The 27481-nt window shown below is 56.1% G+C and overlaps 1 protein-coding gene across 3 annotated transcripts in view; it reads right to left on the bottom strand.

Moving 5' to 3' along the window:
- GRM4 (glutamate metabotropic receptor 4) overlaps nt 1-27481 on the bottom strand; it is a 116156-nt gene that overhangs the window by 56364 nt on the left and 32311 nt on the right. For all 3 annotated transcript variants that reach the window (XM_059400050.1, XM_059400048.1, XM_059400049.1), the window contains exon 3: nt 6094-6310. In XM_059400050.1, coding sequence (XP_059256033.1) covers nt 6094-6310 — 217 coding nt within the window. The remainder of the gene's footprint in view (nt 1-6093; nt 6311-27481) is intronic.

The following is a 27481-nucleotide window of genomic DNA, read 5'->3' on the forward strand; positions in this document are numbered from 1 at the left end:
CATTACATCCCTCCATTCACTTACTCAGGCAAACTCCACGAGCCCTCGCTGCATGCAGGGCAGGGCGTGGGTTCTGGTGGTTTTTACCGCTCCCTCACCCCCACCCACCGAGAGCCGGCGGTGCCCCCTGATGTCTCTCCTCTCCTCACACGGGGCTGCCTACACAGAGGCTGTATAGCCCGGGCCGGCCAGGACACTCAAGCAAGTCTGGAAGGCTGAGCCGCTTCCCCTTCCTGGCCTCTGGGGCCAGCAGCCCCTCAGGGTAAAGAACCCCAAGACAGGCACTGGGCACTGCAGCAAGAAATGAGAGGAAGTGGAGCCCTGCATCTTAGCCTGACGCAGCTGCAGAGTGGCCTTGAGCTCTCACATCCCTGCTTCTGCCTCCAGGAAAGAATTCTGTCCTCAGAGAGTCAGGAGCAGGCCAGGGCCAGCCAGGGAGCTCAGTGCAGGAGGGAGCCAGGGTCCCAGGTCCACCCGACCTAACCCCAGGTGCCTCTGCTCTGTCAGCCTCAGTCTGCCCTTCTGCAGGCAGGGAGAACAACCTCAGGCTCCCTGGGAGAAGGGCGAAAGAAGTAAGTAGCCGGGAGCTGGGTTTTGTTATCGGTCAGCCATTCCCCAGACATTTACTAGGCAGCTACTATGAGCCAGGGACAGTGTTGGTGACGCAGCTGAGAGCAAAATGAGCAAAAAACCCTCTGCCCTCATGCACCATCAACAAATCTGAATTTACTTGTCAAGTGCTACAAGAAAGACAGAGCCAGCAACAGGGAAAGGAGAGTAACAGGCCAGAGGAGGGGCTGTCTTCAATACTGTGGTCCCGGAAAGGCCTCTGAAGACAGCAGGGACAGCGGGGAAGACACCTGAATGTACTGAGCATGCAGGCTACATAGATATTCAGGGAAAGACAATTCCAGGCCGAGGCACCAGCCAGTGCAAAGGCTCAGAGGTAGGCTGATGCCCAGAGTGTTAGAGGAGCAGTGAGGAGGCAGGTAGAGAAATGGAGGGGAGAAGGAGGAGAAAAGGCCAAGGGCAGCGGGAAGGGAAGCAGGCATTCTGTCCACCTGTAAGGGGTCTCTGGATCCTGCGGGCACGCTGGGGCAAACCTGTCCTTTCTGGCTTCCCAGCTACACGAGCAGTGCGAACACTTCCAGCCCCGGGGCCACAAATCTTTCCAGCTGGCCAAGCTCTTCTCCCATCCCCTTGGAGCCTCCAGGAAGTGAGTGTCCCCTTTACACCCGGAGAAGATGAGTCCAAAGATGTCACAGCAGTGGGATGAGGAAGCACCCCAGCCTTGAGACAGCCCCGCCAGTCGCAGCCCTTGCTGACAAGAGCCATCTAAATGCAGGTCTGAAGCTCCACCCCGGGAGCTGGAGCTGGAGGTCAGACCAGCAACAGCTTGACTCACCAGTGTCTCTGGAATATCAATAGGGGACACGGGGACACAGTGGGGAGATAAGGCTCTAGAACTTCTCACTGTGCAAGGGACAGGACGTCCTCCAAGGAACAGACCTGACCCATCCACCCCCGCCCCTTCCTGCCCTGTCACCACGCAGGGCAGGCCATCTTGCTCCCACCCTAGCAGCACAGGCCCAGATATGCCCAGGGTGCTGGAATCACTCACCAAAGAGGACCAGAACCAAAGCCCCCAAGTGACCCCCTGGAGAGGCGCCTGCCAGGAGCTGGCCTGTGTCCTTCCTGTCACATGCACCAGAGGTAAAGGAACCATCTACTGGATTCAAATTCTACTCTTGCTCTTTTCCAGCTGTGTGACCTCAGGGGAGTTGCCTCACCTCTCTGATCCTCAGTATTGCCATCCGTAGAATGGGGCTGTCTTGAAGGCTAAATGAGTTAACATGTATGAGGTACATAAAACAAGAGCTGGAAGGACTCCGTCAGTATTACCTACTAATATCGTCCATTCTTCCCTCACCCACACAGGAGGCCCCGGCTGCTACTCAGCACTTTTGTTTGACCTTCAGCAGATCCCTTAACTTCCCTGAGGCTTTGTTTTCCTTAACCATAAAATGGAGCACTATGGGAAGTAAACTGAGGCTCACGTGGGGCCCCAGGGGCAGAGAGAGGCTGTGGGGGTGTAGAAGTTTATATACCCCAGACCCCAACCCTGAGGGGCCCAAGATGGTGGAGGGAGGCACTGAGGACAGGGCCACATGGGTACTACCCCCTCAGGCCTGTTCCTCCCTCCTGGGGTGACTCACTCACATTATCTCCAGAGCCCAGGCAGGGCCTGCTCTGCATGCCTAATCCCAGCTGCCTGGCAAGGAGGAGGGAGTCCTGGCGCTCAAAGACGGGGAAAGGCACCAGACGCCTCACGCGAGCACGCATGCGCACACAGGCCTGTCCACAGACGCTACTACCCAGGCAGGCCCGCCGGTCATGTGTCCAGAAAATCACATACGTGCACCCCTCTCCCCCTCACGGGTCCCGCACTCACTGCCTTTGGAGCTCACCTCACCGCCCTGATGCCGCAGGACCAAGTGTTCTGTGAGAAGCAGGCTGGCCCTGGACTCCTGAGGCTTTGTCCCTAGACTAGTCCCTGACGTGACTTACAGCTTCCATTAGCACCCAGCCTGATCTTCAGCTCTCCCCAGGGTCTTCCTAGGAGTGGCCAGGCAATGGGGACGGGGAGAGCTGGAACCCGTGCACCCCGATCCCTGATAAGAACCCTCTGGTGTGTGTTCCTGAGCTCCCACAGCCGTGGGCCAGAAGCACGTTCTGTTCTGGCAGCAACCAGGTTTATCCTCATTTCACCGGTGAGCAAACCAAACCTGAGCAGCGGAGTGACTGTCCCAGGCTCTCACACCCAAGAGGCCGCCGAGCCAGAGCCCAGATCTGTCTTCCAGAAGCGGCTGTTAACCACACGCTGCCACCTCTGTGATTTGGGCAGTGTGGAGACAGAGCCTGGCTCCAAGTTCTGCCGCAACACCTCGCTGTGTGAACCTGGGCAAGCCACCTCATCCCCTGAAGCCTCAGTGTTCCCCTCTGTGAAATGGGAACAGACACACCGGACTTATAGCGTTGTCTCTAGGATTCACAATAGTGCAGGGAGGGTACCTGACACAGGGAGGGCTCAGTCAAGGACCACAGGACGGCCTGGGGAATGAGCCACATGACTGAATGATTAGGGTGGGAGAGCATGGCACTGATGGGGAGTGGGAAATGCAGGCCCGGGGCTTCCTTTAAGCCCTGTGCCAATGGCCCAACCCATACTGGGTGCTAGGCAAGAGCTCCCCACCCAGAGGACAGAGATCCGCCATATCCTGCTTATATGCCCTTGGGGAAATCACCTGCTGTCTCTGGCCTCAGTTTCTTCATCCATAAAATGGACACAATGGTGCTCCCCTGCAGGACCTCAAGCCTACCGAGCAGGCAGGCACCCAGGACTTGCTGGCCAAGCTCTCCCCTCAGCTCTGATGTACATCCTCAGTCTGGCAAGCACGCCTTCCCCTCCACTCCACTGCCTGGCACTCCTCTGGGCAACTCACAGATGATTTATACTTCAGAGGACGAATCAATACCATATACAGCCAAAGACATCTTTAATCTTTCACAGGGATTAGGCTACAAGGTACAGCAGCCTCTTTCTACAGGCCGCTCAATTCTGATTTCAATTTGGCCAGCTGGAGCACTGCTTTCTCTCTCCTTTTCTTTTCACCCACGTAAAGACGTTCCTCCAAATCAAATTTCATTTAGCAGGTGGGGTAGGGACTAGTGACCCTTACACGAGGGCAGGCCCAGCCAGGGTCTTAGGGCTGCGAGGGGAGCCAGGAGGAGGTTCTAAAGACGTGGGAGGTTAGGCCCTGGGCAATGGGATGGGGCGCAGCGGGCAGGGGGCACTGGGAGGGACACCGGTGCCAGGCCAAGGGTGTCCCTGAGCCACGGACCCTGGCAGCAAAGCTAGTTTTCTTTTTCTAGAATTCCTTTTTAAAAGTCTTTAGTAGACGATATATTTTCTGACCACCAAATACCTTCTAGATGCTTGTAGAAAATTCAAACAATAGTCTGGGTTTTGGCCAAAATGCAGTACCTAGGGATGCCCGGGTGGCTAAGCATCTGCCTTCAGCTCAGGTCATGATCCTAGGGTCCTGGGATCAAGCCCCGTGTCAGGCAACCTGCTCTGTGGGGAGCCTGCTTCTCCCTCTTCCTCTGCCTCTGCTCCTCCCCCAACTTATGCCCCGCCCTCTCTATAACAAATTAAAATTTTTTAAAATGCAATACCTAGACCTCACCCTAATCCCATACCTCTCCTGCTCTTAACACATCAGCAGGTGTCCCTCCAGGCTATGTGTGTGTGTGTGTCTGTCTGTCTGTCATGCCCCCATCTGTGGGAAATGGGGGCAGAAGATGGACTGATGACTATAAAAGCTGTTAAGACCTCTAGTCCTCAAGCCAGACAGCCTGGGTTCAAATCCCTTCTCTACCTCTTTACTTATATGACCTGGGGCTGGTTATTATTGTCCTCTCAGTGCCTCAGCTTCTTCCCCTGTAAAACGGGGAAGTCTACCTCACTGGGTAGGGAGGGTTACCCAGGACAACAAGTGTCAAACGTGCGCTCAGTCGGTATGAGGCACCTAGGGAGAGCTACATAAGCACTGGGAGGGGCTTCTAGGTCCCTTGTGGCTGGGACTGAATACCACTGAACACTACAATTCTAGACTTTCTGTCCCTCCCTTTAGCACCTTTGTCCACAAATCCCGTAAAGATTGCACCTGAAACCGAAAGGCAGTGGACTTGTTTGGGAATGGATGCCAGCCATGGAGGATGGGTACCAGCAGGGCAGGGTGGGTGGGGCCAGCCCAGAAAGAGGTCCCCATGCCCTGTCAGAGCAGTAAAGGACACGTGGGCAGCCAGCGGGAGGTGGCTGCGTCCCTGGGGGTCTGACACCGCCAGGGGACCCCAGGAAGCTGCAGCACGGCCCACGCTCCCCTCTGCCTGGCCAGCTGCCGACATGGGGAGTGGCCTGGAGCCCAGCCACTGGTCAGCACCACCCCACTTCCGTCCTCTCCACCAAGGTGCTGGCCCCTGAGCTGCTCTAGCTCTACAATTAAAGGGGCTTATCTGAGATTTATAGCAGGATTATGCCCACAGGGTGTTACCAACGCCAGGCTCTGGATGCTCTGTGGCCCTTAGGAAAAGCAATTAGAGTCCCGAGGTTCTGCGGGTATAAATATACAGATGCCGTCCTCCAAGGTCGAGGGCGCCACAGTGAGCTCTTTAGAGACTGAGCCTTGGGAGAGGCCCGGGCCCCTCTGCCAGGAGTTGGGCCTGTCAGGAGGGGAAGAGGCTATCTGCTTCCCCCAACTCAACACTCCACCCTCAAGGAGCTGGCCTGCTTGGCAAGGTGCAACCGGACCCAGGTAGAGCCCCATAACCAGGGCTGCACTGGACGCCCACGGCCAGGGTCCCCTGCAGGCTGCCCTCCGCAGCATAGACAGGCCACAGAACTGACCCTCTCAGGGGGCCAGGCTTCAGGATGCCCAAAGGTTTAACCCATGTTTTGCCAGCCTCTTGCTTGCTGTTATCTAAAAGCTTTATCCCTGGAGATTTTGAGGACAATTAAGGGAATGCAGGGAGCTTAAGGGGGAAAGGTAGTCTGTGGCAAGAGCCTGTGTCCCAGCTTCTCGCATCCCATGTACTGACACCGATTCCCCGATGCCACAAGGAAACAGCACAGCCCAGCCCGCCCCAGTCTCTCACTCCCACACACAGCTCCACCCCTCATACAACCCTGGCTCCAAGAACCTGCTAGCTGAGCCCCCATCTCCTGGGTCCCTGAGACCCTCCCTAAACAAGGCCACCTCCGCCCATCCCATCCTCCCTCTGCCTAAGAACAGCAGCCTTTCCGCTGGATCCCACGCCAGGAAAATCAATAATCCCTCATCCAATACCCTAGCCCTAGGGGTTCCCTAGCCGGCTGGCAAGACCACAGACGGCTCCCCAGGGCCCAGGAGACAGGCGGAGGTCCATGAGGGGAATGGCCCAGGGCAGACAAAGCCCATGGCAGGACGCAGAGGACCTCTCAGGCAGCACTGGGCCACTGTGCCCTGCCATCCCCCATTCCCAAGCATGACTCACCATCCTCCCGGGACTTCTGGATGAAGGCCTCCACGCCGCTCTCGCCATAGCTGCCCTCCGAGGCCAGCGTGGACACGTAGTTCCACTTGAGGGCGCGGACGATGTCCACCATGGCCTGGGCCTGGTACGTGTCCGAGGGCACCACGCGGGAGAAGAAGTCGTAGCGGCTGTTGTCACTCAGGTCGGGGGCTGTGGAGGCGTAGCTGATCTGGGGGATCTGGGGGCGAGAGGGGCCGCTGATGGGGGCGGCTGGTACCCCCACCGTGCTCAGCCAACACCACACCACTGCGCACCAATCTCCTTCCCATCCCCACAGCCTCAGGACTGCCCCAGCCCTTCTTATCCTAGGGGAGACCCTGGGGTGTGGGCTGGGTGGGTCCTAGCCCACCTGACAGGGGAAGAAACTGAGGCCCAGAGAGTGTAAGCACCTGGCTAGGTGGCCCTCCCCTGGCTGCAGCTCAGAGTCCCAAGGCCTCCCACCTCCTCTCAGCTCCCCCCACCGCCCAGCCTCCCCATGTCCTCCCCATCCCCACCCAGAATAAGACTGGCATCAGGATGAGAAGTGACTGACGCATCAGCCTTCAAGCCCTCCTCTTTCAGAAAAATATCCCAACCAGCTTCACCTGGATCCTGTGGTTGGTGGTCCCCAAAACACACACACACACACACACACCAGAGCCTCTGGGTACCTCCATTCACACAAAGAGCTAGAAGATCCCAGCAAGGGAAAATCCCTAGGTGGACAACATAATTTATCCCAGGGCTGGGGTGGGGATGAGGGTGTCAAGAGGGGCACTGAGAGGTCATTCGGCCCATCACCCTCTCCCAGGGAGCCCCTCATGTCACCACCTAGTAGACCCTGTCCCCACAGCTCCATCGTCCTGCCCAGCTCAGGAGACCAGGTCCCCGCCATTATCCCATGGCCCTGGCCACCCAGAGGATGGAATCACAGGAGGACAGAGCAGGCAGGGCCCCTGGGAAGTCCCTCTCTCCTGAGCCTGGGACCCAGGGCCCAGACAGGCCTCCATGGAAGACTCCAGGCCCTCTGTCCCTCAGGCCTGGCTCTCCCAGCCACGGAGCACCTTTGTGCCCCCACAGACGTCCCCTGGGCCCTCTCCATGCAAAAGTGAGATGCAGAGCCCTTAAGCTGTCCTTCTTCCTGTGGCCAACATCCAAATGAAGGACAAAAACCTCCTGGCCAGTCTGTGACCACTGAGGGTGGGAAATGTTTGGGGGGGAACAGGATTTGGGGTGCACCCTGAACAAGTGGTTGCCCACCTGGCCCCATTCCCAGGGACAGCAAGGGTCCACCTTCCACCAAAGATGCCCATGAGCTTGGTCCCCCCATGATGCCTCCTAAGGTGGGCCCCAGTAGGCCCCTCACTGCTTCCCCTCACTGAACTTACTCAGGAGAAAGGGAAGGATGGGGGAAAACAGATGATGGCTTGTCCGGATTGGCTGAGCAACTGCAGGGAACCCCCAAACCCTCTCATCGTAACTCTCGTGGTCCTTCTAAGTTGGCATATAATCACCGTGGCACTGTCTGTAAGAGCAAACTTTTGGAAATAATCCAGTAAAAGAAACCACAGCCCCTCAAGGAATACTATTCAGCCGTGAAAAAGATCCTGGAGGTTTCCATGCCTGGCTCTAGACAGTTCTCCAAGACCCACAGCAGGAACAAAGTCTATTGTGGGAGGAGACGGGACGGGTTTCCCCCACCCTCTGAAACGGAACAGCCTCTGGAAAGGGAACCAGGTGGCTAGGAGGCAGGAACAGGGAGACGCGTCCCCTGACACTCTTTGTGTGTTCTTGCATGCAGAGTCAGGCAAACATACCACCTGCTCAGGAAACAAATCACACTATAGTCTTCCCGAGCACCTGCTTCCGTCCCCCCTCCTACCTGCGTCAATGGCCCCCCAAAACCAGCCAGCCCTCTGCCATGGAGAGCACTGAGCATGAACACAGCGCCCTCTAGAACAGCTTTGGGTTAATTTCAGGAGAATCGCTATTTCCAGGGTCTGCCAAGGGGTATTAGGGTTGTAGGGGTTGGTTGGTGTTTATGGGTCTGTCATTCAGAGCAACATCTCTCTGCCTGGGCACTATTAACGCTTTGGGGGTCTGATTCTGTTCTGGGCACTGAAGGACGCTTAGCAGCACCCCATTCCCCTACCCACTAGATGCCAAGAGCACACTCCTCCCCCAGTCACGACAACCAAAAATGTCTCCAGACATTGCCAAGGACCCCGCAGGGTGCAGAACCATCCCCAGTGGAGACCTGCTGCTTTGGATCGGTACTGAAACACGGAGTGGGGTGGTGCTATGATGAGGTTTGGGTTCGCTTCAAACGCATCACAGCAGGAGGGCACAGAGGAAATGATGATGGCCAGGAGCGGGGACAGCTCTGAGTCCCGTGTACTTGGGGGCTCACCACTCCCTTTGTTTCGCAAACGCCTAAAAGGTCCCGATTTAACACATTTTAAACAATAAAACTAAACAAAATTGACAGCACCCCCGGGTCATGCCTCTGAACAGAAGAGCCCCGGATTTGGAGCTGGAGAGAGAGCAGGTGGTGCAGAGGGTGGGGCCAGGACCGGCCCTTCCAGCCTGCCTTCCCAGCAGGTCTGGATTGTCGGCTGCCCTCTGTGTCTGGTCTTCAGCAAGGAGCATTCATCTCATGCCTGGGGACCCGCACTTTTCCTAATTAGAAAAAGCTTGTCTCCTACTTCTGATGTTTTCTCCCAATACAGTGCTGGAGTCAAAAGGGACTGCATCCAACAGAAGGGACAGGAAGCCCAGGGAAGTCTCAGGGCCCCTCGTGCAGGAGACTTCTCACTCATCACCCCTCATTCTTCCCTCCAAGCCACCGCCCACCTCTCCTCCAGTTCAGGCACTCAACATGGACTGGGACGGCACACGGACACACAGATGTCCAGATATTAGGACCCAGGCCCCCGCCCCACTGCCTGCCCCCATTCCCACAAAGGGTGGGAGGGCCAAGCATGGGGTTCCTTCTGGGTAAGCAGGTCAGTCTGCAGGGGTGCCCCGGCCTTGGCTTTCAGGAGCCCAGGAGGGCCCCTTGCTCTACCCCCAATAATTCCGAGATCCTGATGCAGGGACCCAGCCCTGAGGCGGCAGAGAGGGAGGAGACAACCTCCTAAAGCCGGCATCCCCTCCCAGCACCACCTCCCCGGGCCCCTCGCAGGCTCCTTCTCAGCTTTGCAGGCTCCTTCTCAGCTTCGGGCCCTCCAAGCTTCCCAGAATGGTTGTTTCTGGTGCAGTGATTTGGGAGCTCAACTGCTCAGGTTCAAACCCCGGCTCAGCCACCCATCAGCTGGGAAGTCTCCAGCAAGTTACTTCTCTTCTCTAGACCTCAGTTTTCTCAGCTGCAAAATGGGAATAATCACAATCCCTGTCTCATACAGTTGTGAGGGTCATGTGAGGGAATTTTCATGAACTGCTGGCAGTGAGTAAGCCCTTGAAAGGTTAGCTCAGAGGTGAGTTATAATCCCTCCTGCCACACCTCCCTTAGCCCTCTGTCCCCAACCTCCCAGCCCCTCCCCGAGCATGCTCCCAGGGATGGGGAGCCTCCTTCTGGAATGCTGGCCCAGCAGGCCCTTCAAGGCCCTCCTCCCTCCTGGCCCCACCCAGGCCTGCAGGGGGAGGGGGAGGGGAGGCAGGGCCCACCCTCGGATGCCCTGGACAGGGTGACTGGGACAAGTGACCCCACGGGCCTCTGAGGTCTCCTCAGCAATCTCTTTGCAGCCCAGCTGGAGCAGGAGGGGTGCTTGATTAACATTCTCCTCAGAGAAGTTCTCTCCTCTGACGACAGCCACGTGACAGAGGAGGGGACAGCCACACCCATGCCAATGCCCACACAGCATCAGCCAGAACCCAGATTCCAGCAGCACCTGACCAACCACAGCTGGCCTACTCTCCTCAGTCCAGCTGCCTGGCTTCCTCTGCCCACAGAGTCCATGTCACCTCCTCCAGGCAGCCCTCCCTGAGCTCCAGAGAGTCTGCTCAGACCTTCCACAGCACCGAGTGGGGCTGCTCCAGGGGCACAAGGCATGTCATCCTGGTATGAGGAAGTCTGGCCTCTCTGCCAAGTCAGCAGGCATTCTGAGGTGCCCCAATTGTACTGGGCAATGTCACTTGTGGGGACGCAAAGAAACACCCACTGCATCCCCAGAAGGGGCATCCCAGAGTGAGACACAGTGTCTGGAGCTGGCACCCAGCAGAACTTCACCCAAGTGACAGAGGTAGGGGAGAGGGAGGAAGTGAGGAAATCTCTCCCCACCCCCCGTGCGCACTCTCCCTCCCCACCATGTGCTCTCATGCTCTCCCTCTCTCTCCCTTTATCTTCCCTTCTCTCCCTTTCAGGCTTCTGGAGTGACAAGGAGGTCCATGCCACGTGGGAAAAGACAAAAGCTGCTTCCGGGCTTGAGCAGCAATGAAAATGAATGCCAAGTGCATCTGTGTGTGTGCGCGCGGCGCGTGTGTGCGGCACGTGTGGGAGCACACGCTCTCAGCGCGTGAGCGCCCGGCCCATTCATTCATTTACTCCTCCTACCGGTAAGTCACCGAGTACCAACAGCCTGCCAGGCATAGTTCTGAGTGCTGGCGATGGACAGGGGGACACTCTGTCCTCGTGGGGCTCCCAATCTCCACAGAGGCAGGCCGTGGAAAGGTGATCCCGAGCTGTTAGATGGGAAGAAGGGTCCAGGAGAAAAAGGAAGAACAGAGCAGGAGACCATTAGAGGGGTCCAGGGGATGTCTCTCTGACCAGGCTACATCTGAGTCAAGACCTCAAACCGATGAAGGAGGGAGCCATGTGGGTATTTGAGGGAGGACATTTCAGCCTCCCTGAGGCTGAAACAGCCCATGCAAAGACCCACGCATATACGTGTGCATGTGTAAATGTTACATGCCTGTGTGTCCAGGTGCACACATCTGTGTTTAGAACCTGAATGTGTTCTCAGGCTGTCCCAGGCCTGGCCAGCAGCCCCACATCTCCCACTAGGTATAGCATCACTGGTGGGCCCCAGGATGTCCCCAGCTCAGGCTCTGGCTCACTGGCTCCCAGACTAGCAGAATCAAGCCCCACCCCCCCAAGAGGGGCTGCTCCATGTCCCGCACCACCCAGCAGAGGAGAAGCAAGCTGGCAGTGAGGCACCTTGCCCAGCACCCCCACACACGGCCCAGTTCCCCAAAAGCCAGTATTTCATTCAAGGCTGTTTAGAACAGCCAGGGATCAAATCTCTACCTTGACCTCCACAAGATCCACAGCAACCCAAGACACAAAGCTGGGTGTCCGTGACCATCACCATGGGCACCCCAAGGCCACCCCCACAGTAACACCAACCCTCTTGCTATGAGCTCTAGTGTTGAAAAGCACCTTCCCTTCTGTTCCCTTCTCTAATGCTTTGCACAGCACAGAAGCTCCCAGGGCACCCTGCAGCCAGCCTGCCTGGGGCTCTGCAGTGACCCAGCCTTGTCACCTTAGGCAAGCAAGCAGCCACTCTGGGCCTCAATTTCTTGCCACATAAATAAAAGAAGACTGCACTAGCATGTACATGCAGTGTCTGAAACACGTGGGCCCTCAGCAAACACTAGCTATTGACAGGAGAGAGGGAGGCAAGGCTAGGACCATTGTGCCCATTTTGCAGATGAGAAAACAGAGGCTCAGAGATGAAAAGTGCCCCCTGAGTATCACAGCCAGGAGATACCAGAAACAAGGCAGAGACTGAACTATTCTGCCTCTCTGTTCACCATCCCTGAATGGGGCCTGGGACCCTGCCCACCCTCCCAGCTGACTCTGATCCTTCTGCTCCACCTGCCAGCCAGGCCAGGAGGCTGCAGATTGAAGCCGGACCCTGCCACCACCTCCGGCCACCAGCCCCAGCCAAGGCCCACGCAGACTTTGGGACCCCCACCTGGCTAGCTGTGGCCCCACTCACCAGAGAAGCGGGGAGACCCTGCACCCGGCCAGGCAGACCCTGAGCTGGCTTCCTGCTCCTCGCCCTTCTGATCCCAGCTGCTCGAGGCTTCGACTGCCCAGCTCTCAGCATCCACTCTCTTCCTCCCAGATGAAAGGCAGCCAGGCTTTTAGGTACATGAAAGCTGCACGAGCAGGAACTGGAGTTCAGAGAGCCAGCGAGAGGAGGGAACGCCAGCTTGCAAAGGCCTGGCCTGCATGGTCAGGGCTGAGGGACACAGTCCCCCAGCCCCAGCCCCCCTCACCCACCGGAGCCAAGCACCATCTCCCATGGGGCTTCTGTGGCAGACACACAGTGCCCAGAGGAGCGGGAGACGCCGCCAGCCACCCCTTTCTCCCTCTACGGGGCCTTGGGAGGGGCAGGGGAAGAGTGTGTCTCTCTCAGAGCTGGGCCCACAGTCTTACAGGGTCACCAACGAGAACTAGCGTGGTTGGGGCTAGAAAAGGGGGTCCTCAGACATGCCTCCAGGCTGACATGCCAGATCTGGGACAACAAGAGATTCACTGGGGGCTTTCCAGGGGAGCTGTAGGGACAGAAAAGGCTGGCAGTGTGGGACGAGGGGTGCAAAGAGGGGGACAATGGTCAGGGGGGGAGCATGAAAGCAGCTAGGCAGGGCCTTCACAGTGAGAGACTAGGGATATGCCTGGGGGGGATGGGGAAACTTAAATGGGGGTGTGGACCAGCACATGGAGGGGTGTGGAGAGCCCCCCTCATCCTCAGCCCTGACCAAGCCCACCTCGGACAAGGACCCTAGGGTTTAAAAGTAGAAGAGTGACCCTACTGCTTAGAACAGCCACAAAGCCTCACACACACATACCCCACGGAGATGCCCCCCCAAAGAACAGAGAAGCAGACTTCCAAGGCCTGGGAAGTCAGGGCAGTGGGGAGGGGCACCCTGGGCATGGTGCTGAGCTGGCCTCTGGGTGGTCTTTGGGAGGACTAGGATAGACCTGGATAGGACTGGCCCAGGGCTTCCTCTCAGCCCACAAGCCGGGGGCCATTCCCCACACGCATACTAAGGGCCTCCACACTGGGGCCACTGGCCACTTCCCCACAGATCCTCTGGGAATTCGTGTCACCCTCATTAATCAGATCTCATTACCCTGCTCTGCAGACACAGACCTGCCACCGACTCCCAGCCCCAGGTGTCCAGTCAGTCACTCAGCCCCTGCTGGGGGCCATGCCCATGGTCTCCAGTCTCTGTCTCCATCTCGGCACCTGGGGCACTCAGCTTCCCTTAGCTTTGCCACCCCCAGGCCTGAAGACCTCCTTCCTCTCACACTGTGACCTGCCACATTTCCTCACTGCGACTGAGAAGGGGACATCAGACTTTCCCAGGAGCCAAAGGCTATCTTAAAAGACAACAAAATTTGTCCACAAGGCCCCTGCAGTCCCTGCACCCCGGCTGCCCCTGGGGCCACCAGCCTTCCCCTCCCACACTCTCCCGGCCCACCCGCACTCCTCAGAAACTCCAGGGATCCATTCATTTATTCATTTGCCCACTCGATAACGGTTTACACAGCACTCGCACACTCTGCGGCCCCAGGGGAGAACACGCAGAGACAAATCCCTGCCTTCATGGAACAGACATTCTAGTGGGAGGGATAAATAAATACACACACATTAACGTTGTCCTTAGAACTGCTGGCACCGCGGTGAACTTCAACTCCCGGACCCTTGTGGTTGGCTGTGGCCATGTGACACGTTCTGGCTAACAAGGCCGGAACAGAAAATGCCATTCCTAAGGAGCCTTAGCATTTCCCTGCAGTCGTAAGACCCTACAGGGTACACATTCCCTCAGCTACCAAGACCTGCAACGATCCAGACCAGCCCGGGTCCCTGCAGAGGGAGAGAGCAGAGCCCTCGGCCGAGCCACACAGAGATGTGAGGCAATGAGTATCTACTGTATGTATTTGAAGCCCAGAGACATGAAGGAGGTTTGTTCCCAGCACAGCCTCACCGATGCTAACAGAGCAACAGAAGTCTCATGCTCCAGCTACAGGACGCCCGGAAACAAGTCTTCTTTATCTCTACCTCACTAGCCTGGAGATGCTGGGTTCACATTCAGCACACACTGATTTGGGCTGAAATTAATTACATTCACTCACACTCACACACATACAAGCATATAGTCATCATCACCATGAAAACTAGCAAAATAGCACCTGAGCACCTGGGTGGCTCAGTTGGTTAAGCATCTGCCTTCAGCTCAGGTCATGATCCTGGGGTCCTGGGATCGAGCCCCACATTGGATTCCCTGCTCAGCAGAGAGTCTGCTTCTCCCTGTGGCTCTGCCCCTCGCCCCACTCATGCTCTCTCTCTCTCTCCCTCTCTCTCTCTCTCTCTCTCTCAAATAAATAAGATCTTTAAAAAAAATAAAGAAAGAAAGAAAAGAAAACTAGCATTTTATTGGGTGCTTACTACATACGAGCAACTGTCCTAAGCGGTTACAAATGCCTTCGCCCCTTTGATCTCACAATAACTATATAAACCAGACCCTCTTATTCTTCCCATTTTCCCAAAATTGAGGTGCAGAAAGGTTAGGAAACTTGTCCAAGGTTACACGGCTAGCAAGTGGCCGAGGCAGGATCTGAACCCAGGGGTCATCCTCCAGAGCGCAGGTTACTGTCGTATAGAACCCCAGCCTCCACCTTGCAAAAGTAGGCCCACACATAAATGTGCATGCACACACGCACACTCACACACACACACGTGCCCAGCCATGCGCACACACAGAATCCGAGGGCCAGCCCTACTTCCTCTGAGCACTCAGCTCCCCAATCACTCCTGGCTGCCACAGGCTGGGCTGAAGTGGCCCATCTGTCTCCAACACAAAGGATCAGGCAGGGGTGGGGGCCAGGGGCCCCAGAGGGTTGTGTAAATGGCTCTGCTTTGAGCAACAACTAATTTCTAAACATAATTATTAATTTCGTGGTTATCATATGCAAACCTCTGTCTCCCAGACGAGATGAAATTGATTTAATTAGAAATTCCATCATCAAGCCTTTCGGATCCAAGCTTTTAATTAGGATCACCAACCCCACCCAAGGCTGCCAGAAAGTGGGCTCCTGACCCCGGCTTCCTTTCCTGAGGGCCCAGGCAGAGCCGGGATGTGTGGGCAGCTCCACGGTCACTGGGGATCCCCCTGGCCAGGACTGGGCCCCTCGCCAGGACCATTATCCATCTCCCACCCCACATGGGGTGACACGGCCCCACAGTCACAAGTGGCCTCTTCCCTCCTGGAATCATAATGGGGGAAACAGCCTGGTGAGAACGCATACCACCTTGCAGCAAGAAGGACTGGGGTGTTGAAGGTGAGCAGGAGACAGGAGAAATAACAGAGCTCCCCTCTTCATGCAAAATTCACATAGCAGCCTCCCTAGTGGAGCCCCGGCCAGGTGCTAATAAAACGGCCCTTATAGCTCAGCTCAGGGCAGTCTGTCAAAATTATCAATAGCACTTGGCCTTTTAACAAAGCATTTCCAACACATTACCTCTGACCTCATCTCCAGCCACTCCCATTCTGGCCTTGCTCACGTTGAGGGGGCCCCCAGTTATAGCCATCTCCTTGCTGAGCCCTGCCTCGGGGCATCTGTGCTGGCTGTTCCCTCGGCCCTAATGATCTTCCAGCAGACGCAATGAGGCTCGCTCCCTCACATCCTTCCCTTCCAGAGAAGACTGCTCAATGTTACCTTTGCCGGCGTAAGTGCCCCCCCCACCAAGATGGTGTCTGGCACACACAGATGGTTCTCAGAGGTCTCCTTCCTCCCTCCTGGATTCAGCCAGGGCGTCCCTCACCTCCTGGGGCCTGCTGAGCCCTGTCCCCACCCCTCTGGACTTCCCCGATTTCCCAGCAGCAACCTAGAAGGCAATCACGTGGGGCTGGCCCACACCCACCCCTGTCTCCCCATCCTGGGGCCCACCTGGCCTCTTATCGGGAGAGCACGCAGACACTTGGATTAATTTCCAGGACTGTTCTGAATTATGTTTTCCAGGAGAGAACCAGAGAGAAGCAGGCAACAGGCCTTTGAACAAACATTTCCCCAGAAAGTGCTTTATTCAGTCCCTTGTCTCACCCTTTTAAACATCATATGCTTTCTCAGGAGCCCAGGAAAAAATGGGGTCCCGATAAGGCACTGAGGCTGGTGAAGAACAGAGGGCCCTGAGTGGAGGGCCTGGGCGGGCTGACAAAGGAGCCGTTCAGAGGCAGGCTTGGAGGAATTACCGCAGATAAGAGCACAGGCTGGAGGAGGTGGGGGTGGGGGGCAAGGAGCGGACGGCACAAGGGCCAGAGCAAATACGATCCTCAAATCAGCACTTGTCCTATTTTGTAAGCAAAATGTAGATCAATAAATTACATTCACTTTTGCAGGTTTTACATGCTAATTCCTTCACCTTGTCAAGAGTAATACACATTGGGGGAAGCCAGGGAATGGAGGAGCCCAGAGGCCTAGAGAGGAAAGGCCAGGAGTCTGGTGGAGCCCCTGGGGCCTCAGCGCCTGCACCCATTTTCCCAAGAAGGGCTCAAAGCCCAAGTTATCAGAGGCGAGGAAACAGGCTGCCACACCATCCGCCCACCCCCAGTCGCCTCCCCTGTGGGCCTCCATCTTCTCATCTGTCAAACGGCCACAGCAATGAGAGTCTGGGCTCTGTTAAGCCTCACTTTGAGGCTCATATGGGAGGACCACATGTTAAATCTTAGAAAGGGAGCAGCTGTCCAAGACGCTAGGAGTCATGATGACACGTCTCGCAAGTACATTGGGTGCAGTTAGCTGATACGGACTCTCCCTTTGTTGATTCTCACCACAGCCCCAAGACAGGAAGCCTCAGCCCCATTTACAGGAGGCTCAGGGGGCTGGGAGCAGACCCAGAGTCACCCAGGCCCATCTGATGCCAAAGCTGGGCTTTCTCTGTGCCATAACACTGCCCACGAGCCAGGGAGCTAGCCACACATGAGTTCCTGAGGGGTGAGGGCTCAGGACCAGCCCAGAGTGGTCACAGCACCTCAGGGGGCCAAGGCGCATTGCTGAGCAGGCACTGGACATGGAGGGAGGGGCAGCAGGTAAGAGGATGCTCAGGTGTTAGTGGTAGTTGTGCCTTAATGAGCACCTAGTCCGTGCGGAGCACTTCACAGGGATTATCTCATTTAATTCTCACACGATAACCCCATGAAGCGAACGCTACTGATTACCTTCGTTTTTCAGAAAGGAAAATGGAGGCCCAGACAAACACTCCTTGGCTGGTCCGGAGTGCTGGATATAAAATTAGAGCAAGTGGCAAAGCAGGACCTGAACCCACGGCTATCTTGACTCCAGCCCCTGGTGCTCGCACACAGCCCTTCACCACACCTTCCATGCCCTCTGCTTTCATTGCTGGCTGCTGCCCTTTGTCCACACCATCCTCACGCTGTGGGGGAGGGGGTAGCCAGGATGGGGAGTCAAAAGAATCCGTGCCCCAGGTCTCTCCCCAGCACATCCCCTTGCACATTGCTTCGCCTTTGCCTCTCTGAGCCTCAGTTTCCACATCTGTTCAAGAGAGGGCGTGGTTAATGACCCCTGCAGGCTGGACTTACAAGGTCAGGACAGAGGAAGGAGCCTCCACAACCTGGGAGTGACATCTGCTCACAACTGTAAGCCACTGGAAGTGCAGGCAAGGCTGGGACAAGCTCAGCAAATGGGGAGCCCCTGAGAGGTCTGGAACTATGCCTGTGCCCTGCGCCCCTGCTGCTGCCGCGCTCTTGCACGCTGAGCAACAGAGGAGGGGGCGCGGCAGGGCGGAGGGGAAATTAACCAGAGCGGCTGCCCCAGAGCTCCCGCCAGTTAATGTGCAGCGCCGTGTGTAATATACAGCTCTGTATTAATATAATATGATATAATGGGATGTATTAACATTATTGAACACATGAGCCGATAAAAGTCACATCACCGTCACTCCGTGTAATTTATATCACAGCCTGGGCCCGAGCCAGGCTGGCGGGGGAGGGGAGGCCTCACTGGAGCTCTGGGGCTCCCTCAGGGAAGGGGAGGACGGGGAGGGCGCCTGAGCCCTGGGTGGGGGAGGGGAGCCAAGACCAGAGCAAAAGGGACCCGCCACAAAGCAGGCAAGGCCAGGTGATACCCCAGCCAGGGTGTCAAGCAGTGGTTTGGGGGCTCTTGGTCTGATCCATCCAACCAGTCCTCATGGCACTTGACCCCCCAGCAACATCTGACCTGCAGTCCCTCCACTTGCCTGCCCATCCCCCGCCACCTGTTTGCTGCCCTGGTGCCCTCTTTCCTCTAAGACAGCACCTCCTCAGCCTCCTTGGCTGGTCCGGAGTGCTGGCAACCCCAGGACTCAGTCATTTCCAGACTCACTCATTCCCAGGCCACCTATAGCCTGATGACCTACCCCCAAACTGCCTGCTCCCACCCACTGCCTGCTCCCCTTGGCCATCTACTGGGACCCCCAGACCCTCCCAAAGTCCTTCCTAGCCAGGTAACTGCTGCTCACTCTACGGGATCAGACATGTCCTTGATTCCTCTTTCTCTCACGACCCTGACTTATCAGTAAATACTGGTAGCTCTACATTGAAACTAAAACCAGAATCCAAGCATGGCTCAGCCACGCTGCCACTATCACCCTGGGGCACAGCTCCAACATTTCTGGCCTGGACTATCCCACCATCCTCTCACCGGTCCCCCATCTCCCATACCACCCATCCCATCCCACTGCCCCTTCCCCAGCTGGCACCCATGTAAAACCCAATTTAGGTCATGTCCCTCCTCTCTTCAAGAGGCTCCCATCTCAGCCAGAGTTCACCAGGCCCTATGCGAGCCACCCCTTAGCCTCCTGCCCTTACCACCCACCCCTCTTTCCCTCACTTGCTCTGTTCCAGCCACTGAGGGGCCTCATGATGTCCTTTCGAACACACCAGGCGGGAACCTGCCTCAGGACCTTGGCACTGGCTGTGCCCTCGTCACTGCCTGTTGATACTATACATTCCATTCATGTGTCCTCTTGATCATCTACCTCCCCACTAAAATGTCAATCCCACAGGGACGGGAGTTATTATCTGCCTTGCTCACTGCAATAGCCCCAGGACTAAGGATAGTGCCTAGCACCCAAGCCCTTATTTTGCAGATTCTGCAAGTAAATACAAATGTTTGACGAATGAGCAGATGACTAACGCAGCAGTCCACTTTTACCTGATTCTCATAAATGAGTTTCTCGACCTGATTCTGTTGGTGACATGTATCTGCTTCTAGAGAAAGAATTTGCAAAACACTGGCCTGGTCCAAATGATGAAACCCAGGAGTGGAGAGTCCAAGTGGCAACAATTTAGCTAAGATCACAGGGTGGGCTGCCAGTGGCTGGCCAGCCTAGCTCAGCTCTCTGCTGCCTCCCCTCTGACCCAGCACTGCCTCCAGTGAGGTCCCAGGGTGAGAAGGCTGCTGAGGCCCCAGACTGTAGGGGGCGTCACCAACCCTCCCAGGGCTTCTCTGCTCCCAAGCTGCCCCCACCACTGTCCAGGCACCAGCAACCCCTCTCCCTGAACCACCAACTTTCTTCAGCACCATCAGGAGTATGTGGCATACTCCTGGTGGTGTCCCACCCGAGGGGTCCCTCCTCAGGGAGGAAAGTCCCATATCAGCCTGCAAAACAAGGGCTTCTGACCCCTGGCAAAGGTAGAAGGGATATGGACTTCCCACCCCATCATGCATTCATTCAAAATATGTTTACTGAGTACTCACTATGTGTCCGGCACCATGATAAGCACCAGGCACGCCAGGGTGGGCAAAAGCAAATATCTGTCCTCATGGAGCTGAGTCCAGTGGGAGAAAAGATCTCTAACCAGATACGCACACCAACACAGACATAATCACAGCCTCTGAGATATGCTGGGAAGAAGAGACAAGGGGCCTGTGAGAACCTGGAGTAAGAGCCTGATCTGGTCAGGGCACCCAAGGAGGCTTCCTGAGGATAGACAGTAAACTGACACCTGAAGGATAGATAGGCAATACCCAGGTGAAGAGGGACGGGAGGAGCATCCTGGACAGAAAAGATAGCGAGTGCAAAGGCCCTGTGGCCAAGAGCCCTTGGCAGTTTCAAGGAAAAGCAAGAACACAAAGAGGATGGAAGAAGAGAGCATGACATGCATCTGTACAGAAAACAGATGTGGGAACAAGATGGGGACAGAGGAGAACAGCAGGAGTGCTCCTGCACTAGTCCAGGTAAGAAAGGAGGGCAGAGGGCCAGGGAGTATCTGTGGAGATGGATAGAAGTGTGCCCTCCCAAAAGCCCTCCGCCTTCGAAGCGTCTCTTTGTGACACTCCCATTTTGTGAGCCCTTCGCTAAACTCCAAGATCACCAAAACTAAAAGAAAGGCCTGGAGTCAGAAGACAGGCAAACATGTTCTCCAGATGCTGGCTTCTCCTCTGAGCCAAGCCTGTTCCTTCAAGATAAATAGGCGCCTAGAGGTTCTCCAGCTGCCCCAGAGACAGGCAGGGTGAGGAGGCAGTCAGAGAGTAGGCCCAGAGCAGGAAAAGACCAGCCCTGCCTCTCACCTCCACTGCCATCACCCTCTACAGCTCTGCGAGCTTGCCACGATGGAAAGAACCTGAATTCCAGGCTGTCACCGACTCACCGCGTGGCCTGGAACTAGACCCTCCCCCATCCAGGGCTCCAGCATTCTCATCTAAGGGTCGTAACAACTACACCGGTGCTTCCCGTGTGCCAGACTCAGCTCGCAGCATTAATTTATTTACTCCTCCCCAGAATCCCGCCCCAGGCAGAGTACCGGCATTCGCCCATTTCATGGGTGAGGGAACCGAGGCCCAGGAAAGCCAAACTACTTGCCCAAAGATATAGGCATCTGGCATCTGGCCACGCAGGGACTTGACCCCTTGCAGCTGGGCTGTACCGCACCCCCATCACCACCACGGAAATAAGGATTAGATTGAATCCCCCTCTGGAACCCTCCTAACGGCTGTGGCTTCCTCCTCCGACTCAGCCCAGAGATCCAGCCTCCAGCCTGGAAGGCCCCAGCATCTCCAGAAGGATGCCAGGTATGCATGGTGGTGGATCTCTCCCCAGACCCTTCTACTTCTCTCTACTTTCTCCAGAAACCTCCAGATATTCCATCCAGTTCAGCGACCACATTCCACCTGCCCACAATGGACCAGATATTCGGACATGGTGGGGCAGGGCACCGTCCCTGCCCAGTACCAAGGACCTGCTCTACACCTGATCCCAGCAGTCCCCAGTGGCATGGGCCCTGTCCCCCCCCCCCCCCCCCGCTGAGCAAACCCACTCTTTAAGACACCTGTACCGGCCCCTTCCCCTCTCCTCTGTCTCTGGTACATCCTGAGGTCACCTCCAGGGGTCTGGCCCCAGACAGTGTTTTCTACCATTACCTCATTTAATTTACTCATAACAAAACCCTTCCATGGAGATGTTACTATCTGCATTTTGTAGACAAAACTTGGGGACAGGGAGAGAAGTCATCCTCCCTCAATCGCTCAGCTACTGATTAAAACCCAGGCCCATCAGACAGAGCCCATGGCAGGAACCACCAGCGCATCTGGGTCCTGTCCAGACAATGAGGGGACAGGTTGGAGATGCCCACAGGCTCTGCCTGTCCCAGCCCAATGTGTCCAGTTTCCAGCAACTGGTAATCTGAGCTGACACCACTCTCTGGAGGGAACCCCTGACTGGATCTTGGCCCCTTCCACCCTGTCTCATCCACTCAGGCCCCTACCCCAGGATCTCCGGGGTAGACAAAGTTCTGCACATTAACCCAGGCCTCCACAGGTCCCACTGAGGGCAGCCTCGGGTAGCAGAGCCTGGAGAAGGGTCTGGGCACCCTCATAGCTGGGAACACTGGCCCTCCCTTCATGCCAGCAGACAGCAGGCCTCTACAGGGTAAATTCAGAAGAGCATAAAGCTCGGTTCAAGTCCCCCAAGCATTTCCCAACACCTCCTACAGGGGCCAGAATCCCCATCACTGGGATCAAAGTAAATTCTTTTGAACCCACCCATGTTACCTGGAAGAGAGAGCCTTTAACCACAGACTCTTAGATGAGGACAGTGGGACTGCCCTGCTACACTGCCCTTGACAAGGACCTGGGCTTACTCACCTCCTAGGACAGGCAGCTCACCACTTCACAAGGAAGCCCACCCCAGCTCCAATACCTGCCAGGCTTTTTGGGACTCTGAATTGAAATCTGCCTCTCTGTCACTTTCATGTGTTTTATGGGGCTCTCTGGAGCCACGGAGACCCAGCCTGTGCCCCCAGCTGGAAGGCCCCCCCAGGGCTCTTCGATTCTACTGTATTTACACCGCCATCTGCAGCCCTGCTTGGGCATCTGGCCTGTCCTCCTCCATTTGTGGGTCTAGGTTCACACGTGGGCCCACATGGACATGCAGGGGACACAGAGGGGACACCCCCAGGCAGGACCACCTCTTAAAACATGAGTCAGGCCACATCCCTCTCTGCCCCAACACTCTCCCCAGCCCAACACCCACCCCCTCAAACCCCCCGCGCTTAGAAGGAAATCCCAAGCTCTCTGTGGGTCCTGCTGTCTTGCTGACCTCAAGCTCTGACCAACCTCTCCCTTCCCTCCTGAAATGGTCCCTGAGCATCCATGCGTCTCTGGCCTCAGGGCCTTTGCACTTGCAGAGCCCTCTGCCTAGCTGGCTCTTCCCCCACATAGATGCAAAGCATTCTCTTCCACTCCATCCTCACCTCGGATCAAGGGGCACCTGCCAAAGACACTGTCACTGAATAGCTCATCTCAAGCAGCCCCACCCAATGCCTTGTCCCCTTACCAATGGCCCACCTCACCCTAACTTTATATATCATGTGTCTCTTTGAGTAAGTGTCTAGCTCAGTCCTTTGACTCTGCTTCACAGGATTGGCAGCCCCGACAGCCCGAGAGCATAGGGGCCAAAGCCCCCAGGCACTGGAGATCAAGATGGCATTCCACCCCTCCCTGGCCCTGGCTGCAAGGGCCATCTGTCCTTCACCGGACCTGTTCCTCAGGCGCCCACCTGGAGATAGGGAAGACAGTGGGAAGGCCCTCCAGGAAGGGCTGGAGATGTGGAGCCCACAGGAAATGGCCCCTCTCCAAGGGGACCCTGTGCCCCATGGGCTGCAAAGACCCAAGGAGAAATGGGCTTCTCCCTGGTCCCCCTGGGGGACTGCCACAGCCAGGCGGACAGCTCCAGAGCATCAGCTGATGGTGACAGGGGACAGCAAGAAGGAAACACACACAGACAGACAGACAGACATGCTAGAACACAGCCCTGCCAGGCTCCACAGACTCAGAGTCAGTACACCCGAATCAAAGGACTGGCACACATGCACGTATCACACAGATATTCTCAGAAAGGCTCACTCACATGTGTGCATGCAAACACACACCCCCCCCCCAACTCTGGAACAGTCAAAACGGGTAACATCATCATTCACAGTATATCTGGGGAACAGAATAGAGCATTCATAACCCCCCAAAACTCACTGCCTGGCCCAGATGCCCATCAAGCAGCTGTAACTACTAACTGCCCAAGAGTGAGAAGCAAAAGTGCCTACATGCTATCCCCCATTCACACCCGGCAGGTAGCAGGATGGGCCAGTGGGAGATCTAGCCCCGCAGAAGCAGAGTTCAAGCTGGGCAAGAGCTGATGGGCCCGGAAAGGGCCAGACCAGGCAGTGGCCATGGGCTCTCAGGGCGGAGGAGGACAGAGGGACTGGGGCACCACCTTGGGGCAGCCCAGAGACTGTGTCCTCACCTGCTCTACTTTCCCTCTGGGCCTGCTCCTGTGGATACCGGGGGGTGGAGGCTGGGGTTGGCAGGCCTGCCCCCTGCCCCAAACACCAGCTGCCCAGTTCACCGGGAGGAAGATGTGCTGGCAAGCCTCCCCCACCCCATGCTCCTTTTCCTGGCTGTGCAGATCTTCCAGGAGGCTGTAGGGACGTGGTAACCCCATCAAGAAATAGGAGGGTTCTGCCCAGAGACCCTGCAGGTGGGAGGCTTCCTTCCTCGCCCCAAGTCACACCCAAATAGCCATAGTGGAAAGCGGGGGGGGGGGGGGGGGGGGTGCAGGAACACTCCCTGCGAGCCAAGCCCCGCTCCAGCCTAGGGAGGAGAGAGCAGTGTCTGTAATTTGTTTTAATAATCCTGCTGAACTGGGAGAAAATTAACAAACGAGAAACCAGCTCGAAATTAATCAAACTTCTCCCTGTCCATCCCCCCCCCTCCATCTTAATGAAGGTTATTTATCCAACGAGCAATAAAACATGGAATTAAATTAAACAGGCCTTTTCTTTTGGTCCTCTCTCCCGCCCCAGGGAGGCGGTGTCTCCTGCTTACAGCTCTATAAGCCAGGCCGCCACCGCCTGGAAGACCACAGCTGAGGCGTGATTCCCGAATGCCAATCACAGGGGTTTCCCTAGAAGGAGCCCCTCAATTAGCACACTCCCAGTTTAGGTCTCACTGCCAGCTCTCTGCCAAAAATATGAATGGCAGTTAACTCAACTACCCTCCGGAGATGGGACAAAGGGAGTTTCCTATGGTCGGGTGCAGGACTCACCCAGGTTTCCTGCAGGGAAGAGAAGGGCCTGGATGTGGATGGCATTGAGCATAAGCACACACACCCCACACACACACGCAATGAGAACACTCTGATGCCTACAGTTCCAGCTGTTAACCCCCTTCTGGTCCCAACCTCTTGGTAGGAAGGTGGTGAAGGGGTGCAGAGCACATAGGATGAGGAAGGACTTTCCGCGAGGACAGGACTCAGTCTCCCCAGCTCAGGGAACCAAGTGCACAGGTCATAGCACGTTACCTCAAGCCAAGAACGAGGCCCCATACCCCCCGACTTCCTCTGGCGGCTTGTGGTGCAACTGCCTCCCAGAATTTCTCTTCCTCGCATACTTTAAATCCACTTCTGCTTCTGCTGGACCACCTCTTAGAGTCACAGGTCCCTAAATAATTATTCTCAGGGTCCCCACCACCACCACAACTCTCTCCGGTTTTCCCTCTGGCTTTGAAAATTGTAAGAGTAATTGCCTGCCATTTAGAGCTTTCACATACTTTCTCCCATTTAAACCTCACATCAACCAGGGGAGGGAGGTATTTGTCACTGATGCTCACTTTGGGGGGAGTGGGGGACACTGGGGCTCAGAGAGGTTGGTGGGCAAGGTCTGGATGGGGGGGGCGGGGGGCAGGGACCAGGGGGGGCGGGGGGGGGCACGGGGCGGGGCTCTTCAGAATCCCCAGGCCCCTGGGAAGCCTCTCGGGAGCGGGGCTTTCTGTGGAGGACTGGAGGTTGACTGCCCCCCTGGGAGGAGGAGAGGAGAGGAAAGAGGGGAGGCAAAAATGGAAGAGAGAGGGATGGAGAAGGTTGAAGAGTCATTACCAAGAAACTCCTCCCTGTCAGCTGCCCTGACAATGCAGCAAATCCAGTCTACACAGGACAGCCAGTGAGCACCGTTTAAAGCATTTATCTGATCCCATCACTCTCTGCTTCAAATCCTCCAAAGGCCGCCCACAACAATGGGAGGGGATAGCCTAACTCTGTCCTGGGACCCAGAAGTTCTTGGGGATCCACGCCTGTCAACCCCTTTCCCTCCTGTCTGGACAGCGTGCTTGTTGTTCCTCAGATAAATAAGTGTTCCTGCCTCCGAGCCCTTGCTCTGGCTGTGCCCTCCACCCAGACACCATCCAGCCACCTCCCCCTTCCTTACTTGCCCAGGTCTATATTCAAACACCCTGCCCTGAGCACCCTGTTTAAAAGAGCCCTTCCAGGGTGTCTGGATGTCTCAGTCATTAAGCGTGCCTTCAGCTTAGGTCATGATCCCAGGGTCCTGGGATCGAGCCCCACGTCAGGCTCCATACTCAGCGGGACGCCTGCTTCTCCCCCCTGCTTGTGTTCCCTCTCTCACTGACTCACTCTCTGCCAAATAAATAAATCTTCAAAAATATAAAATAAAATAAAGTAAAAGACCCTTTCCCCTCCTCATCTCTCTCAAAACCCCTGACCCTATGCAATGTTCCCCCACAGTGCTTGTCAGCACCTGAATTATTGCTTATCTTGTTTACTATTTTTCTTCCCCTCTAGAAGGTAAGCTCCATGTGGGCAAGGACTGTATGTATGTGTTTTCCTTCACCGAGGTATTCCTAACTGAACCCCCAGCATCAGACTCGTTATTTGACTGGTGAATGAATGAAAGAATGAAGGCCCAAGGCCCCCATTCAGGCCTCCATCACCTCTAGTCGGAAACTCTTCCACTGGCCTCCCAAGCCCTCTCTCAGACTCGGGCCTCAGCCTCCAACCAACCCTCCACTCCACATCCAAAGGAATATTTCTAACCCCCAAATCTGACCAGGGTACTGTTCTATAGGCCTAAGTTCCCAATCTACCCCAGCCCCCCTCTCCACTTACCCACTACCCAACTCCCACACCCCAATGCCAGAAACCTTACTGCATCCAACCAGACATACCTGAAGTTCCAGCTACCTCCTGCCCTTCAGAGCACTGTTATGACTCCCTTTCTACCTGCAGGACACTAACCACCTCCTCCAGGCAGTCCCCCCACCCCATGCACACCCTGTCAGAAGTCACTTCCACCTCCTCTGCGGCCTCATAGGATCTCACCTGCCCCTCCACCACAGCCCTCCCACACCCCAACTTGAGCTATGACAAATCACATGGATGTCACCCCTCCCCATCCAGGAAGGACCCAGATTTATTCACTCTGGCAATCTCTCCCATCCCTACCACCTGCTCCGGTATCTTGCACAAACTTGGAACTCCATAAATATTTGCTGAATCAAATGGAACCCGTTCAAAGGCAGTCCAGGGAGAGTGCCCATTAAGAGGGGCCTTTCCTCCAGTTTGCTGGCATTTCAGGCTGGTCTGAGGACAAACGGACCTTTAAGTGCCACTTAATTGCAGCACATGGGAGCATCTGGCCCCACATTCCACTAACCTCTCCTTGGGGGATGCCTGGGAGAAAACCGATTCACCAAGGCTGAGAGGTGGCCAGGGCCCCGTGAAAATGGCAATGCACTGCCTCTGGCGCAGCCCATAATAGCAGCTCCTGGCTCACCCGGCAGCCTGCGTGTACGAGCACAAATGTGGCCACCCCCATGGGTGAGGACAGCAGGCACAACACAGCCACTGCTGAATTATTTATCTCATACATTGTTAGCGCAGTAGAGAGAGCAACCGTTGTCTCCAGGCTTCAATTAAAATATCAAGGCACCCGCACCGTCTGCCCGGCCACATGCCCAGCTCCCACCAAAACTGGCAGGATAGCAACCCCTGGGAAGCTGTAAGCACCCCCAAGACCAACAGGGCTGCCCTACCTTGCCTCCCCACAGCCAAGTCCTGTTTCAGAACCGCAGACA

This window comes from Mustela nigripes, chromosome 5 (genome assembly GCF_022355385.1).
Source record: "Mustela nigripes isolate SB6536 chromosome 5, MUSNIG.SB6536, whole genome shotgun sequence".
Classification (NCBI taxonomy): domain Eukaryota; kingdom Metazoa; phylum Chordata; class Mammalia; order Carnivora; family Mustelidae; genus Mustela; species Mustela nigripes.